Source organism: Bombyx mori, chromosome 8 (assembly GCF_030269925.1).
Source record: "Bombyx mori chromosome 8, ASM3026992v2".
Lineage (NCBI taxonomy): Eukaryota > Metazoa > Arthropoda > Insecta > Lepidoptera > Bombycidae > Bombyx > Bombyx mori.
The window spans coordinates 6,747,321-6,768,376 of NC_085114.1; the positions used below are offsets into that span (position 1 = coordinate 6,747,321).

At 36.3% G+C, this 21,056-nt stretch overlaps 1 protein-coding gene across 1 annotated transcript; it reads right to left on the minus strand.

Annotated features, from left to right (window-relative positions):
* Positions 1 to 479: 479 nt before the first annotated feature.
* LOC101742608 (serine protease snake) lies at positions 480 to 17,625 on the minus strand. The gene is made up of 10 exons (XM_038012667.2): positions 17,445 to 17,625; positions 16,839 to 16,917; positions 16,082 to 16,176; positions 10,258 to 10,302; positions 9,601 to 9,692; positions 7,960 to 8,069; positions 6,981 to 7,124; positions 5,457 to 5,572; positions 4,779 to 4,936; positions 480 to 3,517 (listed from the first exon to the last, which is right to left on the minus strand). Exons 1-10 carry the CDS (start codon positions 17,515 to 17,517, stop codon positions 3,356 to 3,358), a joined length of 1,074 nt encoding a protein of 357 aa, XP_037868595.1. The 5' UTR covers positions 17,518 to 17,625; the 3' UTR covers positions 480 to 3,355.
* Between the last annotated feature and the right edge of the window lie 3,431 nt (positions 17,626 to 21,056).

Here is a 21,056-nt window from a genome sequence, read left to right on the forward strand (position 1 = left end):
AAACAAGTACCTAGTAGAAGAGGCCATAATTAACGAGTGGTGCAAGCAATCAATTATTCAAGAACAAAGGTGACGTACAGGTATACAACAATTATAGGGGAATAAAGCTCATATTGTCACATAGTATAAAAGCTTGAGGAATGGGAGTGGAGAGTGAGGTATCACGGAACCAGTTCGGGTTCATGCCGGGATGTAGTACAACGGACGCCATTTTTTCCTTTCGCCAATTGTGCAGAAAATACCGCCATGCAACTAAAAACTTGCACATGGTACGGGCGGTAGGGGGGGCGCTGTTTAAATCCTAGGTATACATTTTTTTTCGTTAGCGATACGAATACTTTTTCGTTAGTCATTCGTGGTCTCTCCTCTCTGTAATAATTTTGATAATAAATTCAATAGGTATATATATATTTTTCTTTTAATGTTGGCGACCTTTCTAGAAGAAAATTGGCGAAGTTGTTAATAATAAAACACTACTATTGATAAGAGATTTTTTATTAAAATGTAGAAATTGCTCATCTTAGAGAGCTTAATGTTACCCTGTTTAATTGTGTCATTTATTTAATATCTATAATTGTTACATATAACTTACAATTGCACTTATTTTATTAATAGGAAAACAACTTATTCTGTATATAGTCAATTGGTAATTTACCCTTTCTGAATTTTACTGTAGCACACCAGCTAAGGTAACTTCGTTTTTTATTGATTCTTCTTGTTCTTCGAAACATTAGAAATTTAATAAAAGTAAATTAGACTGTCAAAATACAATATTAATGCTACGACTTGCGATGACCGTTTAAAATAGTAATTGGTGAATTTGTTTGAAATTTCATAATTTCTGGAGACAAATCAACTTATAAAAAGGGTAAAGATGCCATCATTGATGTTAGATACACAGATTGCTAAGATATTGTTTAACAAAATCTAAATGCCAAATCTTTGTTTGCGTAAACTTAGTAATTAATGTTGTGACGTATACTCTTGCTAAATGGCACTTAGGATATTACGAGGCATGACTTTTTAGAATGTATTATAGCAACATGTACAAAACGTGTTTAACTCGTTTGCACTTTTTACATATTAATAACCAGAATATCGTGTTTCGATTGCTTCTATTGTTTTTTAAATTAAATGGTCATTTTAATCTTGAGCCTAGATGAGAGAGTTCTAACACATAGCTGGCTGAGAGTTAGAGTCGGTTGGATAGAAATTGATTTAAGACGAGTGCTTCAGTCTAGATATTGGCAAGTTCGAACGATACAAATGTCAACCTATTAATGTAGATTAAGATAAGATTCGTGGATTATAGAAACAATGTTCGATAGTGAAACGAGTTGTGGTGTCTGATCTCAAATATGGCAATTTTAAATTAATTGTATAGACGATATACTTGACCAATTAGACCAAAGACACGAGCATTGGGAAGACTAAGCAAATGAGACGCTCTAAGAGGCACAGTCGACACGTATATTGGGAAGTTTATGGATTCAGAAAAAAATTATGGGTACCTAATGGGCACGTTGACAAATTTTTCTAACTGTTTTAAATCCATAAATGACCATTTAATAAACACGAAAGATACATTTTTATATGCCCAAAAGTAGTTTCAGTGTATTGGCGGATTCTGGTAATAAAATTGTGAGCAAGTCACTGGAAAATTGAAGTCACGGAGCGACAATGGAGTCACACATGCGACATAATCATGTCAAGTAAGAAAATTCGAAAAGAAATTAATTAATTTAAAAAAATAGAAAAATTTGTATTTCGGTGCTTAGCATTTGAAATACAGTCAAAACCGTTTACTGCGACATCGTTTAGAACAACATGCCGGTTATAATAAACTAGGACTAAGGTCCCGGCTGAATGCTATATGACCGCCTTATTAAAAACATTGCTTTATACGACATGGCTAATAACGACATACCTCATAAAACGACCACATTTAACTAATATTTCGGAGAATTAGGTCTGTTAGAACGACCGGCTAAGCTGTATTGTAAACAATTTGAATAGGTATCCACATTTGTCTTCAATGGCTATTAAAATCAGGAAAGAAAACAATAGGATTTAGTTTAGTGTAGGGTCTTTTCTAATTCTTAAAAACAAAACACGTGCATGTGGTAGAGTCAAAGTCCGCTTCTTCATATCTCTTCAGTTAGTTTGTTACTTATCTATACACAAGACGCACCAAAACTTTGTGGAGTTATTCGCAAAACTTTCAAAATGTCGCAAAGAAAAAGAAAACAAATTAATATTGAAGACAAATCGCGTATTATATCCAAGCTAGAGAGCGGGATTTCAAACAAAGACTTAACAAAGGAATATGGTGTATCACACTCGACAATTTCAACCATTTGGAAAGAGCGAGAAAAAATTCAAACGCTTTATGACAATAATTTTTTGAAAATGAAACGAGCCAGAACAACGAAGCATACAAATATTGAGGAAGCTTTATTAAAGTCCCTATCGATTTGTTTGTACTTGCACGATATACATTAAACATCAACGGTTGTTACGACTGTATATGAGCAGTTATAACAGATTTTGACTGTACGTATGTTTTTTTTTTATATCGTATTTACTCCGAGATTCCGTTTCATGCTCGATATTCTGACTCTAAAGGCCCTAATAAACCCTTTGACTGCTATGTAGGTCACCGGTGCCCTACGTGGCGCACTGAACTAATTAGGTCGATTTCTGTTGCTAAGGCGCCGTAATATGTAGTAGACTCTGGGAAAGATGAATCCGAAGATGTTAAGAATGAATCTAAGTTCTAACAGTTCTAAAAGTGGTCGTGGCCAAAAGGATAAGACGTCCGGTGCATTCGTATCCGATGCACGGGTGTACGAATCCCGCAGGTGGGTAGCAATTTTTCTAATGAAATGTGTACTTAACAAATGTTCACGATTGACTTCCACGGTGAAGGAATAGCATCGTGTAATAAAAATCAAACCCGCAAAATTATAATTTGCGTAATTACTGGTGGTATGGCCTCTTGTGAGTCCTGTTGTGATTTCTAAGTTCTCAGTATAGTTACAATGTCTGCCCCACCCTTCAAACCGAAGCGCATTACTGCTTCAAGGCAGAAGTAGGTAGGGCGGTGGTGCCTACCCGTGCGGACTCACAAGAGGTCCTGCCACCAATGGGTGGCGCATTTACGTTGTAGATGTCTATGGGCTCAATATACAATAAATTTGGGCAATCCAGAGGTCTTAGTAACAGAGTACGACATAATTAGTTTAGTGCGCCACGTAGGGCACCTGTGTCCCTACACGGCAGTCAAAGGGTTAAGAATTGTTCGAAAATAATAATAATAAAAAAAACTATTAGTTTGCGTTCGAACGGCGATTAGTTAAACGTGATTGGGCCATACGACAGATTCGATCCAGTCGAGGTAGCGCGACAGGCGCGTGTACACGCCGGGCACGGGCGAGCCGCAGCCGCGCCCGAATGACGTCACGCCGACTAGCCGGTACACGTCGCGCCACATCTGCAGCGGACCGCCCGAGTCGCCCTGCAAGCACAACAACATTACTAATTCAACCACTTCGATAAAGCGGCACGACACGAGAACCCTCTCATCGTGGCCCCCGGTAACGACATTCCCGATCTTGCGGACAGAATGGAAAGCAGTCGACGTCGCCCCAAACACGTAATTTCGGATCCTCCCGATCCACTAACGGTGCTTTTAGGTACCTCAAGCACCGGTCATCGTTCTTCGTCGCAAGCGACGGGTTCGACGAGTAAATTAACCCATAGACACAGTCCACCGAGTTTCTCGCTGGATGTTCTCGGTGGGTCGCGTTTCCGAGGTGGTAGATTCTAGGAAGCACTGCTCTTGCTAGGGCTAGTGTTAGCAACGTCCTCAGGTTAGAGCGCCGTGAGCTCACTTACTCGCTCGGTACGCTGGAATAGCCTCTAAATACCAGCTTACGTAGAAAAAAAAAGTATTCAAACCAATTTCGATTCTTAATTAATTTAAATTTAATAATATCAAGAACTTTAATTACCATTAACTACGTGTTTTGGGTATTTAAAAATAAACCGGGTAGATACTTTGAAAAAAAAAAATCGCATAATTGAATAAGTTATTCATGATACATCTCATTATTTAAACACGAAGCGGATTTTTATGGCTTTTTTACAGCTAATATTTAAATTGAAAAAGATAAGGAACTCCTTTTCGCTAGTGCAGAAATATTTTTTTGTTTTAACTATTTTTTACAGATAAAATAAACATTACTACTTTCATAGATTGTTGGTTTATCTACGCAAAATTGAATTAAGAACGATGTGGCGGCACATGAAAAATGTCTTGCGTACATTTACTAAAGTTAATCTAAATGTTCAAGTGGCAGTGTCACAAAACTGAGATTAAATACGCATAAAAACGGCCCGTTTTATTTTTATCTATTTTACGTCTATCTACATATAATATATAAAGGAATTGCTGTTCGTTAATCTCGCTAAAACTCGAGAACGGCTGGACCGATTTGGCTAATTTTAGTCTTGAATTATTTGTGGAAGTCCAGAAAAAATTTAAAAGGTAGATAAATATGAAAATGCTTGGAATTAAATAAAAATTACAATTATGCTTTTTTTTTATGTGTCCCCGTTGGACGGATTCGTTTTGTTTGTTTTAAGTTTATTTTATACAAAAGTATCGATTGAGGCAATACGAAGTCTGCGGGGTCAGCTAGTTTTTAATAAATTATACATATGACATCACATGTCATATGTATAAAATTCAGTCGAGCTTCGAACTTATTTTTTACCTGACAAGTATCCCTGATGCCTTCAGGATCTCCAGCACAAATCTGACTGTCGGATATGCCTTTAGGTAGTTTACGCCAATTCAGGTAGGATTCACTACACTTCTCAGCCTTTACAGCGGTCACATTCGCCTTGAGTAATATATTGCTTTTAGCGTTCCCTAAAAAAAAAGACAACCACTGATTTGAATGATTACATTTAATTACTTGAATTTGAACATAATCTAATTTGAAGATACGTGGTTTATAGTTTCGAACTGAATCAAATAAGTACTCCAGAACATACGGTGTGGTGGTGCGCGTACGGCCTTACCTTCAGTACTATTTAAAGTAGTAGTAGTAGTAGTAGTAGTAGTAGTAGTGGTAGTAGTAGTAGTAGTAGTGGTAGTAGTGGTAGTAGTAGTAGTGGTAGTAGTAGTAGTGGTAGTATTAGTAGTAGTAGTAGTAGTGGTAGTAGTGGTAGTAGTAGTAGTAGTAGTAGTAGTAGTAGTGGTGGTGGTGGTAGTGGGTATGGTGGTGGATATGGTGGCAGTAGTAGTACTAATTTAATTTAAGCGTCTTGACGGTACATTGCTTGTACCGTCTGCATTGCTTTATGCATTGTGCATTGCTTTATAAACGTTCAAAACGTTACTCAACATCAGGTGGGCCTTTGGCTATAAAAAAAAAAAAAAAACTCACTAGTATTACTTATCTTCCCCCAACCGGTGATGGTCAATGGAACAGTTGGATCTTCTGTACTCGTTTCCAAACACACAGCATTTACGTTGCTCGAGAATGCGACTGCTTTTTCCAACCTAAAAAAGTATTTTATAATAATTTGAGTTAACAGGATTAGAGCTAGTGATAGAGAGAGAGAGAGAGAGATTATAGCTAGAGCAGCGGTCGGCAAACATTTTTAATGGCGGGCCACAAAGTTTAAGAAATTCTAGAGGGCCAAAATTATAGGAAAAAATGCGCTTTGTATTAAAGCTTTTTAATAAACAAAATACCTTTTACTTTTACGCCTTGTTAGGCGTGTGATAGATAGGTGAAAAGAATGGTTTTTTTTTCCAATAAATAAACTAATACCTGTGGCAGGCTGCCGAGATAATTATAATGATGGCAGGTTAATTATGAGATAGTGAAAGCTCAAAACACCCCTAACGAATTGGAGCTTTAATTAAAAATTCGAAAATTTTCAATTATAAACGTCAGATTTTATTTTACGCGCCAAAATGGTGACTAGAATATTTTAGAATGGATGGACTCTCGGCGGGCCGGATTAAATATTTCCGCGGGGCCGTAATTCGCCCATCACAGCTAGAATTAGAGGATTAGAGATAAGGCACTTTTACATTCTACTGGTGGTAGGACCTTTTGAGTCTACTGGTGGTAGGACCTCTTGAGTCTACTGGTGGTAGGACCTCTTGAGTCCGCGCGGGTAGGCACCACCGCCCTGCCTATTTCTACCGTGAAGTAGTAATGCATATCGGTCTGAAGGGGTTTTTTTTTGGTCAGGAGGAAATCGCCGGACTTCCGCCCTTTTCTGGGGATATTGGGCGGGGTATGTCAGAGTCGAACTGACTAAAACCTCCTGTCGCTCAACAACCAACGTCCAAACCTCGCATGAGACAGAACTCATGACAAGGCAAAGGGGGGAAAGTGAAGCGTTTAGTGCGGAGCACATCTCTCCCATCACCCTCCCCCTCGGGACGCCGGACTGGCGGTCGTCGGCGCCACGACCACCAGCCCTCTCGGTCGGCAGACTGTCCGAAGTCCGCCTAGATGGCGCCGGTTAGAGTGGGTTACCCTACGGAATACCCCGCTGGGCCAGAACCAGCGTGGGTCGAGGATAGCCGGCCTTCCATCACCCGGATGCTCTTGCGTAAAACGCGTGCAGAGCAGCTTGCACGTCGTCTTCTTAGGCCCCCCTCGCCGGTCCCTAGACCGACATGTGAGGGGGACCCGAAACACTTAAGAGGGCCAGGGCTTGGGCGAGATCCGCCTCCCTGCCCCCGCTCGACGGCGGCGGGATTGTGCGTCGGTCTGAAGGGTAGGGCAGCCGTTGTAACTATACTGAGATCTTAGAACTTATATCTCAAGGTGGGTGGCGCATTTACATTGTAGATGTCTATGGGCCCCAGTAACCACTTAATACCAGGTGGGCTGTGAGCTCGTCCATCCATCTAAGCAATAAAAAAAAATAAAAAAAATAAAAAAAACCTGAGTAAGGCCAAGTCATGGTATTTCTCTCGTCTGGTGTAATTCGGGTGGGTTATGATTTGCGCGATGCGGTAGTCCGTGCCCTCGGTCCAAGCGTTGCTGCCCAGCTCTATAACACCGACGCGCACCAAACTGGGCTCTATCCTTGAACGGAAACGTACAAAACAGATTTATTGCCGAACGAAGCAAGCAAATTTGAAACTAAGCGGAACAACGAAGCAACGTGTATTCGATTTTGAACGAAAACAAATTGAATTTATGAATAGTCATCATCAAAAGAAGCTGATTTAAAAAAAATGTCATTGTATAATTTCAGAAACAGATAAATGTATGTATGAATTAAAGCCGTTTCTAGAATGTGATTATAAATTAAAGAAATGTGACAGGTTTATTAAGTTAAATGATGACTTAAATATTTCCTACTATGTACATATTGGTAACTTTCAAATTTGTTCATAGTGTATCCACTATCGTACATGATGGATTGTGTTCCTAATACTACTTAGTTCTTAGGAGTACTATCATAAAAGTGTATTTGGGATAGCGCTTTTCCCTGGACCATGTATAACCATTTTAAGTACCAATTTTAGGTCTGCTGATTATTTATGGAAGCGTTTACCGTGACCCTCTATAAATGGCCAAATGAACAGCGAATCTTTATTCCATAGTATTGTATGACCCCATTGCGAATTCCTACCTCTGCCTTTTCTCGTCTTAATTTTTTTGTCCGCCTAATGGTGGGTGGTTACCGTTACTCATGGACATCAGCAATGCCAGATGCCAGGGCCCTAGCAAGATCGCCACTTATTTGTAAATCAATTTCAACAGGATTTAAAAACTCGAATACAAAACATATTATCAATATATAAATGCGGAGATGGACTTTTTCACAGTTCCTAATAGTTTCAGATTTGGTCCATCATGGCGAACTAAGAAATTCACATACTAAGCAGTATATTATTATGAAATATAAAAATACCGATCCAATGTGTCGACGCAGTGCGCAGCTGTCAGTACATACAGGTTGGATAGCAACGAACCTCCGCAATCGAATTCGTAACCATTACCACGGTCGAAGCCAACAGCAACCTAAGGATTATTAGAAACATAACTGATGAAAACCGGTCGCGCTATGACTAAACGCCTTAAATACATCAATTTCTTGAATCCACTGGCTCGTAATTATCAATCTTTCTCGAATTGCCAACAACTATACCAAGTTTCATGTTACTCGGATAAGCAAATACTTACAAATATCACAGACAAATGAAACACCCAATGCCGCTTTTTATGGATAGAAATTTTACATATTCTGAAATTGGCGAATACATACAGAACCGATTTATATAATATACCTACTTATAAGATATAGACTGAATATGAATTACATTTCAAATGACTGATCGACAGGTAAATCTTTATCGACTATTTAAATATTAATTTGGTAAAAATTCTTTTATAATCATGAGTTCTGTATTTATTTTGCCAACTGTACAATCGCTGCCCCACCCTTCAAACCAGAACACATTACTGCTTCGCGGCAGACGGAGTATTTTTTTTATGGTTGAGGGATTGCTTGTGGCCTGGAGGCCTTTCCAGTTTCACAAGGACAGGTGGGCGAGAAAGGACTCAGCCAGGAGGTGTGGGATTTGCTAACAGCTACCCGAGCACCTCCAAGGGAGAACTAACAATTCTGATCTTCTGAGAAGATCCGGCGAGAAACTCAACTAGACGAAGTGGTTTCTACTGGTACGGACTTACAAGACATCCTTAGCACCAATAATTACGCAAATATACTTGTGTTAGACTGAAACTAGTTATTCAGCTTATTCCTTTTTAAGGCGTTTACCATCATACCTGCCTCCTATTATATGTTATTCGGAGTTTAATAGCCTAATCCATAGCTTCTCAAATTTTTTTGCACGCCGAGCATTATTTTTGTACTTTTTATCTAGAACTCAATTTCTGTTAAATGTAATCAAGAACTTAATAAGTATTACGCATTTCTCGGAGACATTTTCTATCGTGGTCCATTAGTTAAGCTTAAGTGAAAACCAACGAAGATTACTGCTTAGTAAAACGCCCGTAGATTCCCATTTTTAATTGATGTATCCATTTTTATGTACATTTCTTTGACGCGTATCTACCGTTCGACTTTGGGAATCACTTAGTGGATTACTACTTTGTATTTGAAAACCGAAGTTCCTTTACAGTATTCAAATATAGCTTCACTCGAGCTAAAAAAGGAAGCTTTCACTTCAGCATTTTTGCAAATTGTATTAAAATGGCATTTGTTTTTAATATTTCACCAATACATACATATTTGTTACAAAAGCTTTCAAATTATTATTTAAGTTGAATCTCCTCTTTTTATGAATAATCCTAAAAATAAATATGACGCCCAACCATTACACGTCACCCACGTTGTATATTTTATTATAATTTATTCTAATTTTAGAGAACATTGTTTTACACTGCAAGTTGTGTGAAATATTTGTTATTATTAAAGGTATCATCTTTAAAATGTAACGTACGTGATATGCAGAAATTATAATTAATTTTCCTTGATATATTTATGTGTATAGTAATGAGGAAAACTAGTATGATAGTTGGCAATTACCATGTAAGGAAATTCTCCCATCGATGCAGCTTCCCCGCCAAGTATATACAGGTCGAGCGGAGGTACAGTTGAAGATATGATTTTGTCACATTCTGAAGGAAAAAAACCAACCTCATTAAAGTCCAATTTACACATACATAAAACCATTTTTATATTATGACTAGCCGCAATCGCCCGCTTCGCTGGGCATTTAAAATTAACATTATTATTTATTGTCATTATAATTAGGGAGTCCAACACTCATATAAATATTAGCATATCCATTAAGTACATGTATTTTCTACATGGATACCAAGTTTCAAGTCAATCAGGTGTATGGTTCAGTAGTTATAACGAAACATCCGTAAAAACCACTCTCGATTTATATCTACGAGTATACTAATATATAAATCTAGTGGGTTTTACGGATGACGATTGACTTGAAACTTGGTATCCATGTAGAAAATACATGTACTTAATGGATAGGCTAATATTTATATGAGTGTTAGACTCTCTACACCAATCGCGGGGGCGTTAATGATGAGAATCTTTGTGGGGTAAGAAATAATAATGTTCATTTTAAATGGCCAGCGAAGCGGACGGGTACAGCTAGTATTAGTATAGATTACTCAAGGTGATTCGTAGTAAAGTAGCTTGGTTAAAGGTTTTGCTACGTACCTCGTTCAGCAATTCGTTTAATAGTTCTTGTTTTCTCTGTTTGACCTAAAAACAGAGCGCACGTTAAAGATGTTTCTAGAATATAGCAGTAGAATACAGAAAAAAACTATAGTACTATTTTGACGAATAATTGTATTTCGGAACTTTATTTTAAAATTTATGTTTAAATGAGCTTAAACTTGTTTGTACTGATGTGTGAAAACAGTGTGGATTTATTTTTATAGCTCTGGCTTTCAACGTTTGAACGAGATAAAATATACCGCGCTTAAGGAAATACTTCAAAAATATAATAATACTTTAAAAACAAAGGCAGATGTACAATACAAGAATATAAAAAAAAACTTTTTATTGCACTTAAGTGCGCCAAATTAACAACAATCTACAAAAAAGTAAATGATAAAAAAAACTTAAAACTACTTGTACTATTGGCGAGCCTGAAATCTCTTCCAGTCCCTTTGGATGGAGATGTTTCAGGAAATTGGAGGTTGGATTAATCGAGGATCATATAAAAATACTAACATGATTACAAAATATTTATATGTGTACAAACAAGTAAATCCATATAAATAAATTAAACCAATTTAATACACATACATATAAAACAACAAAATGTACACAATATAATACTTGCTACATAATAATAGGTTGGGGAAAAAGTCTTTTCGCATTATAGTATGTATGAACTTGTAATAAAATCTCTTTGGGTATACTATTTGTATCTGGCTGGTTTTGGTATTATTAAAAGTATAAATTTTAAAGAAGATAATTCCAAATTCAAATTAGGAAAATGTGTGGTTTTTATTTATTTTTCGTACTGTCAAGATGAGTGAACCTAATGAAGAAATTGGATACATTTTAAAATTTTACTACAAAAAAGATAAAATGCAGTGCAATCCGCGAAAAAAATTTGCGATGTTTGACCTAGTGCAGTGTCTGTGAGCGTAGCACAAATTTAGTTTAAGCGTTTTTAATCAGGAAATTTTAATGTCAAAGTTGTACGTCGCTCTGGTCGCCCTATTACGGATAAAATGGATGCCATTTTTGAAAAAGTGGAGCAAGATCGGCATTTCGGTAGTTACGACGTAGCTGAAGAACTGGAAATTGACCACAAAACAGCTCGATATTTGGGTACCTCACGAGCTCACTGAACGAAACCTAATGAACCGTGTACTCATGTAAAAAGTGGATCACGTACGACAAGAACGTACGAAAAAGGTCGTGATCAAAGGCCGGTCAGGTTTCACAGACTGTGGCGAAACCCGGGTTAACTCGCAACAAGGTGATGTTGTGTGTGTGGTGGGATTGGAATGGCATTATTCATTATTAGCTGTCACCACCAGGCAGGACCATCGATTCTGAACTCTACTGCGAACAACTGATGAGATTAAAGCAAGGAGTTGAGAGAAAGCGGCCGGAATTAATCAACAGAAGGGGTGTGATTTTTCATCATGATAATAGACCTCATACAACTTTAGCCACTCAGCAAAAATTAAGAGAGCTTGGCTGGGAGATGTTATTGCATCCGCCGTATAGTCCTGACCTTGCACCTTCAGATTTTCACCTGTTTCGGTCTCTTCAGAATTCTTTAGGCAGTGTCAAGTTAGCGTCACAAGAAGACTGCCAAAACCAATTGTCGCGGTATTTTGATCAGAGGCCCCAAAATTTCTGTAGCAATCGGATCATGTCCCTACCTACAAGATGGCAAAAAGTTATCGAACAAAATGGTACCTACATACTTTAGTTAAATGTTAATAAACTATATTAAAAAATGTTGTGAATTTTCTTATTAAATGCGAAAAAACTTTTTCCCCAACCTTATAATAAAAATATTACAATCATAGAAATTTGCAATTTACTGGCCTTATTTTATTCAATCTTTTAGGTATTTCTTTATACGGATAGATGAGTTCACTATCAGCCCTGATGGCTATCAGGTATCAAGTTTTTAAGTCAGTTTTTCTAAGTTAGTAGCTGCTATACATCATACAACCATACAAAACAAAACCCATGGTGGTTTTCAATCATGAAATAAGCAAGACGGTGTAAAAGTCAGCACGTCGATCGGTTACATTTGAAATAAAGCCTAAGTCACTGAGATAATAGTTTGGTAAAAACAAGGTCTACCGTAAAGTTAAACTAATTACACTTCATCTATTTCATTAGCATAAGTTAATACAAAAATTTGGGTTAAGCATGGAACATAAACATGGAATAATTTAAAAGCATAAGGTTAGTTTTTCAATCGTTTCACGTCATGTTATTGTTCTTATTAAAAGACATAAAATCGATCGTATCGTTTAAACTCGGTCGATCAACTCGTAAACTATTAAAACTAGTAAGAAATGTAATTAAGGTAGGTATCGTTTTGCATTGGACGTATAGCTTATTCCTCCATTTGTTTCTAGAATGATCTACTTACTCCTTTTACAAGTCTAATGTTAGTACTACCTATGTAGAAATTGGTAAATTAACATTAAACAAACCCTTTTAACGTAATTATTACGCCAACAGATAACTAGACCCGAAAACATTGTATAAGACTTCAATATTTTCTAACTAAGAATATCAACTAACAGACACATAAACTGCATTCAAGATTAGTTTCAAATGAATACTTTTAATAAATATTATTACATTACAAAAATTTCAGATTTACTTAAAAGAAAAAGTGATGACTGGCCATTATCCATTAATTTTTTTTTTTAGAAAAATTGAACTGTCGCAAAACAAATAATTATAGCTGGGTAAACAAACTTTACGAGTGGTCTAAGATTTTCGTGTTATTCGAGTAAAGTTTTAAATTGATTATTATAGACTTTTTACATTTGCTTAAGAACTATTATTACAAATAGTTAGGTTTTTTTCAACTCAACAAGAGTTTCAGTACAATAATATGGATATTGCATTCGAACATGCCGAACAAATTGTGTGATTGGTGAGGACAGGCTTGGATCAATCATCAACAAATGATTTCTAGAAAATTAAATTAGTCTACGGTTTTTGGAGGGTACAAAAACAAAAGGTTTATAGACAGGCTCATACAATAGGAGACGTGGCACCAGCAGAGCTGGAGCAACTACCAGTCGTGATGACAGATTAGGAAATCGTTTCCTTAGGTCAGTTATCATCAAAACAAAGCTGAATGAAGTGCGTGGGGTTAATGTGAGTCCACGAACAATACGAACGATTAAGTAAGGGCCTATCAGGGGGCTCTACCCAATATAAAACCTCGCCTAAGATTTGTGCGTGAACAACATTGGTCTAAAGACCAATGGGCCTCTGGATTGTTTAGCCATGAGCGTAGAGCGTGTTGATGTGGTGCAGATGGTCGCAGAAGAGTCTTTCGGTGACGTGAGGAGAGATATTGAAGTTGCACTGAGCAGCGTGTTCCTTTTAGAGCCGGTCCGTGTATGGTCTGGGATGTCAAATCGATAAACGAGTGAAGAGGAGTCGTGTTCATGGTTCGACAAAACGGTAACAGCGGTATTTTGACGGCAAATAGCTATTTAAGAGATTTTAGAAGATCATATATTACTTTACATTTCATGTCATCGTAATGTACGATAAATATGGGCTGCACATAAGTTTGATATTTCGAATAGTTCGGTATACGATATGAGATATATTGGTTAGCACGCAGCCCGGACCTTTTCCCACTGAGTACGTTTAGCACAACATGTCAAGTTTGAGCCCCGTGAGCTCACCTACTAGTTAAGGTTACGCAGGTAGTGTCTCTGTAGACCATCAGCTTAGGCAGGAAAAAAAAAGGATAGCAATTCCACAAGAACAAAAACAATATACCGCAAGATCGTTTAATATCTTTAATCAGAACTATTCAGAACTGATTAGAATCAGTAACAGGGTACGTGAAGGTAATAGAATTAAAAGAAGAAGAAAAGAGTGTTCTTAAACTTTTTTATTATTATTAAAACCAGCTTTTCAATGAAACCAATTTTTTGCAACATTTTTCATTATTTGTTTTATAATGTATGATCGTTTTCAGTAAACAAAAATAACGAAATCCGCTGTTTTAAAGCCAATGGCTATTGATGCTACACAAGATATTTGAAAGATGCCTGAATCTCGCTAACGATAATTTCAAGATAAGTTTGCATACCTATACATTTATTCCGAGCAATAACATTTGGACTGTCTACCGAACAACTTCACCCGCCCGGTGGAAGATCTTCCCTTTGTCGTTACTACCAAATACAAATCTATAGTTTTTAATTTAAACTTGTATGCAAAGTTTGCATGCTTGGTTAAAATATTTATTTCAAAGTTGTATTGTACTTTGATTCAGTTTATTATTATTTAGTGCCCGTCAGTGTTTTATTTTTTATTATTGTACAGAAAAAAAAATACAATAACAAACGATTAACGTTTTAAATATGACATGCTGCAAAATAAAGTTAGAGCGAAAAAGTTATTAAAAAAACCCTACAGCAGAAATATAACCTATACATCAAATATCATACTACATTATTATAAATAGAAGACATTAATCTGAGAGGCATTGCAAATACAAACCAACATTACAAATTATAACGTTATGATTGAATTTCGTTAGCAATTTTCCTTAAAAACCTGTTATTATTAGGTACTTTAAAAGTCAATAGCAAATATCAAGAAACCTGCTATAAAAACGCGCACGATTATTATATTAATAAAGAACGTGAAAACAACGAAGTACCGCGAACGTACGTTTGACGTTTCGTAAGTTTATCTCTATTTAAGTTTATGTAATACCTTAAAATAGCTGTCGATATATATGTATGGAAGTCCAGTGGCATGCGAGTGTTAAGGTAAAAGAAGCCAAACCGAATTTGATGAGTAGCCTAAGAAGGAAATATTCAAATTTTTCGTAATAAATTGTCTACATCTGAATCTGATATCTGAAGTCGTTGTGGCCTAAGAGATAAGACGTCCGGTGCATTCGTGTTGAGCGATGCACCTGTGTTCGAATTCCAGGCGGGTACCAATTTTTCTAATTAATTACGTGCTCAACAAATGTTCACGATTGACTTCTACGGTGAAGGAATAACATCGTGTAAAAAGTGAAACCCGCCAAATTATAAATTGCTCCAGTAACCACTTAACACCGGGTGGGCTGTGAGCTCGTCCACCCATCTAAGCAACAGAAAAAAAATTATATATATATATATATATATGACGGCTTATTCTCCGACTCCGCTCACAGCCTATCTGGTATTATGTTGTTACAAGAGGCCATAGACTTCTACAACGTAAATGCAACTGCTCACCTTGAGATATGAGTTCTAAGGTCTCAGTATAGTTACAACGGTTGCCCAACCCTTTAAACCGAAACACCTTACTGCTTCACAGCCGAAATAGGCAAGCTGGTGGTACCTACCCATGTGAACTCACAAGAAGTCCTACCATCAGTAGGGCAGTGAATGTATAAATCTCACTCAACCCATTTGAGAAACAACCCCAGAAAATGTATCAGACACAAATTTTAAATAATTCTCTTGGGCTATAATTTGAGAGAAACTCTGATGGTGACCATCCTGTAACCTGTACTGTGATAACATATCATTGATATATAGTATGTAGTGATTTCATGTTGATATTATCAAGAAAAAAATGGCAGAAAGGAAACCTTTTTCCATGATTTCTTGTAAGTAAGTTAATATTGTAGTCTTGTTTCCATGCTCATGTTTTAATATTTGTCAATACTTTTTACAATTTGTTTATTGAAAAATTAGTTTTAGACATTAGTAATTCTATGAATAATATTTAATGCTTGGAATTTTAATAAATGAAGATGATACACAAAGTAGTATGTTTCTAACAAACTCACCAAATTTGTCCACAGTTGTAGGGCAACAAACTATCTCCTGAAATCCTCTGAATCCACATCTTTGAAATGGTTGAAACCTTTTATTTTTTATTGCCCTGTTAAGAAACAAATAGATTTGAAATGAAATTTTTCCTATCGCACATGGTATATTGTTATCAGGGCATATTGTGAGCCAACACAAATAGGTTTCCCATGCTGCTTATATCTGCTATGTGGGCTCAAACTTGTTTTATTACAAAAGTATGAACTTTGAAAATAAGGCCAAACTTACATCTATAGTTAAGCAGCAGTATTGACATTTTTAGTATCCAACGGCTCTGGTAGCAATTAACAGAATGAGATTATGTGCTTCTATTTAAATAAAGAGACATATATGCAGATGGATAAAATGACATAAAACAAACAGACAAACGTGCCAGTGGTATAATACTGTGCCTGGGTATAAAGCCAGTGGTGATAATATTGGATTCATGAATACTATTTAAGTTTTTAAATAGCAAACTTATTTATACATGGTGTATTTCAAACAATTTTTAAAGCTGAAAAAACTCACATTTACCCTCAATATAACACACTAGTTGGCAGTCACTCATAGCACTCCCTAAAGACTGTAAATCTCACATATCAGTAGCTTTTTAATTGTGTTATATTGTGTGTATTGTGATTAGATTTTTCAAATGTTGTGTTAGAGATCACAACCTTTAGCTTTTCTTTTTGAGTACAGTAGAAATTCCCCCTTGTATGTTTCTCAACTTACATTACAGCCTGAGGACAATCATTCACCAGAGTACAGATACCTTCAGATATCTGGTTATTTGGGGTGCATTCATCTCCAACTATAAAAATATTCAACTATGTCATAAAAATGGTTTTAAACAGAAATGCTTTTGTTCATTTATTACAGTGGCAATGGAAATTTTTACATTTTCAGAGATAGTAAAATGTTAATGTTGTCACATAAATTAATCAACAATTTCATAAACTTAAAGTGACAAATTTAATGTTTTGGGTGGGACAGATTCGTGAAACGATATTACACATTATTTACCATATTATTTATAAATTATAATGCAATACTTATTATTACAATTCAATTTAAATAATTATAATTATATTTCATTGTAGTATTTTATTTTGAGCACAATCATTCATGCTACAATTATTTAATAAACAAGATCAACTACGTTTAAATAGACTAAATCACATCTTTTTATTTCTATTTTAATTTAAAAAAAATTACTGACTTACTTTTTTCCAAAATATAAAATCTTAGTTTCTACAGCTCTTTTGAAATACTTATAACATGAATTTACAAATCAAACTACACACTTTCAACGACAAAGTTTCAGCAATTCGTACTTACCGTCTTCGGCTTTTATAAGAATGCCGGATATAATTAATATCCATATTAAATGCTTAGGACCATATTGCCTCATTTTAATAAGAATTTAATAATTTCAATTTCAGAGAACAAGTTGAACTTCTCTGAAACTCTAGTAATAAATGCCTAAAAAACAAATAGAGACCAGTTTTGGTTCGTATAGATTATGCGTTAGACACACAGATTTTTTTTAAGGGATTTTATGATCTGGTAACTAAGACCTTTAAGTCATTTCTGTATTTTAATTTATATTCATATTTTTATGAAAAAATGATATTATGGAGTGAAATGAAATGAAGATGATTAATTTGAGACATTAATCAACTAGGATGAAATTAAATGAAATGAGATGAGATGATATGGGATGAAATATAATCTCAGTAAAATCATCATCATCATCATTTCAGCCTATCGCCGTCCACTGCTGAACATAGGCCTCTCCAATAGATTTCCAGTGCGACCGGTTCATTGCCACCTGCATCCAACGAGACCCAGCGCTTTTTACTAGGTCGTCGGTCCATCTAGTAGGTGGCCGTCCCACACTGCGCTTGCCAGTACGTGGTCGCCACTCCAGAATCTTTCTGCCCCATCGACCGTCCTCTCTTCGTGCTATGTGGCCGGCCCATTGCCACTTCAGTTCACTAATTCTACGGGCTATGTCAGCAACCTTCGTTCTTCTACGGATCTCCTCATTTCGGATTCGATTACGTAGAGAAATGCCGAGCATAGCCCTCTCCATAGCTCGCTGCGCGACTTTGAGCCTTCTAAAAAGATCCCTAGTGAAGCACCACGTCTCCGAGCCGTAAGTCATCACTGGTAACACACATTGGTTGTACGCCTTTGTCTTAAGGCACTGAGGTAAAATGGTGGTCATTTACTAAGATTTTTTCAGTGGACTTTTTGGAGGATACCGAGAAGTTACGCCCAGCGGCTTTGTTTCTTTTTCCCACATTTGTGCACTTTCACAGATATTAAACAGTTAATAAACCACCATTATTACACATTTAAACCTGAAGAAACACTAAATAGACAAAATAATACAAATCACACAACTTCACTCCTCGCATTCCCGCCAAAAAGTTCCATATACATAAACACTCAGAAGTATGGGTGTCATTATATTTTATGATAGACATTTTTTGTAATGGATTTTATGACCTGGTAGCTAAGACATTTAAGTCATGTCTTATTTTAATTTATATTCTTATTTTTATGAAAAATGATAAAATAGAGTGAAATGAAATGAAGATGATTAATTTGAGACATCAATCAACTGGGATGAACTTAAATGAAATGAGATGATATGGGATGAAATATAATCGTAGTAAAATGGTGGTCATTTACTGAGATTTTTTCAGTGGACTTTTTGGAGGAACCCGAGAAGTTACGTCCAGCAGCTTTGTTTCATTTTCCCACATATTAAACAGTTAATAAACCACTGTTATTACACATTTAAACTTGAAGAAACACGAAATAGACAAAATAAAACAAATCACACAACTTCACTCCTCGCGTTCCCGCCAAAAGTCCATATGTTAGACTTTTTTTTTTAAGAGATTTTATGACCTGGTAACTAAGACTTTTAAGTCATGTCTTATTTTACTTTATTTTCTTAATTTTATGAAAAATGATAATATGGAGTGAAATGAAATGAAGATGATTAATTTGAGACATTAATCAACTGGGATGAAATTTAATGAAATGATATGGGATGAAATATAATCGCAGTAAAATGGTGGTCATTTACTGAGATTTTTTCAGTGGACTTTTTGGAGGAACCGAGAAGTTACGTTCAGCAGCTTTGTTTCATTTTCCCACATTTGTACACTTTCACAGATATTAAACAGTTAATAAACCACCATTATTACCCATTTAAACCTGAAGAAACACGAAATAGACAAAATAAAACAAATCACACAACTTCACTCCTCGCGTTCCCGCCAAAAGTCCACATGTTAGACATTAGACTTCATAGCATAGATTATACACTTATTATATTTGAGACTTCATAGATAATAAATAGGTACGCTATACCTACAATATTTAAAATTAGACTTCTCGATAGAGTGAATGTATTGATGTGCCTTTGGAAAACATACAGCATTGTATTATGAAGAAGAAGCAGTGTGTACTTAGCTTAGATTCCTTGTCTATGTCCAACCATAGACCGTCAATTTAGTTCCATCTTTAGCCGCTAGGTGCTGCCAGCAAGTATAAAGGGAGCGCAGCCATCTTTGATCTTCATAGCGTTGTGTACTTTCGTACTGTGAAGTCGCAAGTCCACAAATATTTATTCGACTTCTTATTAATTGCAAAAAATATTTATTTTGTGTTTCTATGAGTGTTATTTTGCAATCATTACGAGTATTATTGACCAATCCTATCATCGGACGCCATGAATCACGCGTCATCTGTTGGAGGTGATGTTGAGTCAAGCTCCATAATTTCCGAGAGGGAAGATGTCCAGGCGAGACGCGATGGAGACGCCTCGCGTTCGAACAGCTCGTCAAGCGAAAAAGAACAAAAGGAGTCTCTGCGTAAGAAACGACGGGATTCAAAGGTAACGGTCGATCTTCGAATCGGCTCGTTATCCCACCAGGTCAGTGACGTTGTAAATCTAATAATGCATCAACTGTGTGTAACAATTGAATGTAACGAAAAATGTTGTAAACAAATTGATCTCGTCAATACGGAAATTTTGACAAAAACACAACAGATTTAAACTAATAATCTTTGTAACATAATTACTGAAAACTTTGACAAATCGTCTCCGTCGTACAAGTTACCCGTAAAAAGCGTTTTAAATTGTATACGGAAAAAAGGGCCGTATGTATAGAAATAACACGTCAAAGTTTAATTTCCGTGATCTCTAACAAAGTATCCTGTTGCCAACGCACCACTCATTGAGGAATTTTTGTTTGATAATAGTAAATTGAAATCTATTCAGTCCCTCGGAGGGCTACAATCCTATTTGTCAGGATCTCGTACAAAAGGTAAGCCAAACATTATAAACAATCATAGTCTGTAACATCTGGCACAATCCAGAGGGGGGCAATTGAAGACACCGACGGGAGGCACTGAGTGCCACCAAAATTGTAATAATTTGTAAACCATGTATGGTTACCAAACACCGTAAAAAAAAAAAAACAAAAGAAAACAAAAGAAAAAAACTACCTTTTTTCTGCGGAAGAAAAGCGACGGATCAATGCGTCCAATTTTGGATCTTCGAGAGTTGAACAAGGTCGTAAAGATAAAACACCTAACTGTTTTCGGACACCTAGATACCAAACTTTCTCCACCCAGGGGACTGGATGATAGAATTGAACATTTCTCAGGAATATTTTTCTAGTATCAGTCGCAAAATTTCGTCGATACTTCTTGAGGATCAGTACCAAGGTACCAGTATCAGTACCTCCAGGAAGGAATCGGTACCTTCTTATGAGTTAGTATGAAATGACATGCCTACCCTTCGGTCTGGCTTCAGAGCCACACCTTTTTGCTTCTATAACATGCGGGTCGCAGAGACCTTGCGTGCAAAGGGAACTCGAGTGCTAGTGTCTACTAGACGACTTCCTTTTTGGTCGACCAAGACAA

Coding starts and splice junctions, on each gene's coding strand:
- LOC101742608 (XM_038012667.2), bottom strand. CDS start 17,517: ATGAGGCAATATGGTCCTAAGCATTTAATATGGATATTAATTATATCC. Junction 10,303..16,081: donor TACAACTGTGGACAAATTTG/GTGAGTTTGTTA, acceptor CTCTGTTTTTAG/GTCAAACAGAGAAAACAAGA. Junction 4,937..5,456: donor GGGGAAGATAAGTAATACTA/GTGAGTTTTTTT, acceptor CTTTTTTTTTAG/GGAACGCTAAAAGCAATATA.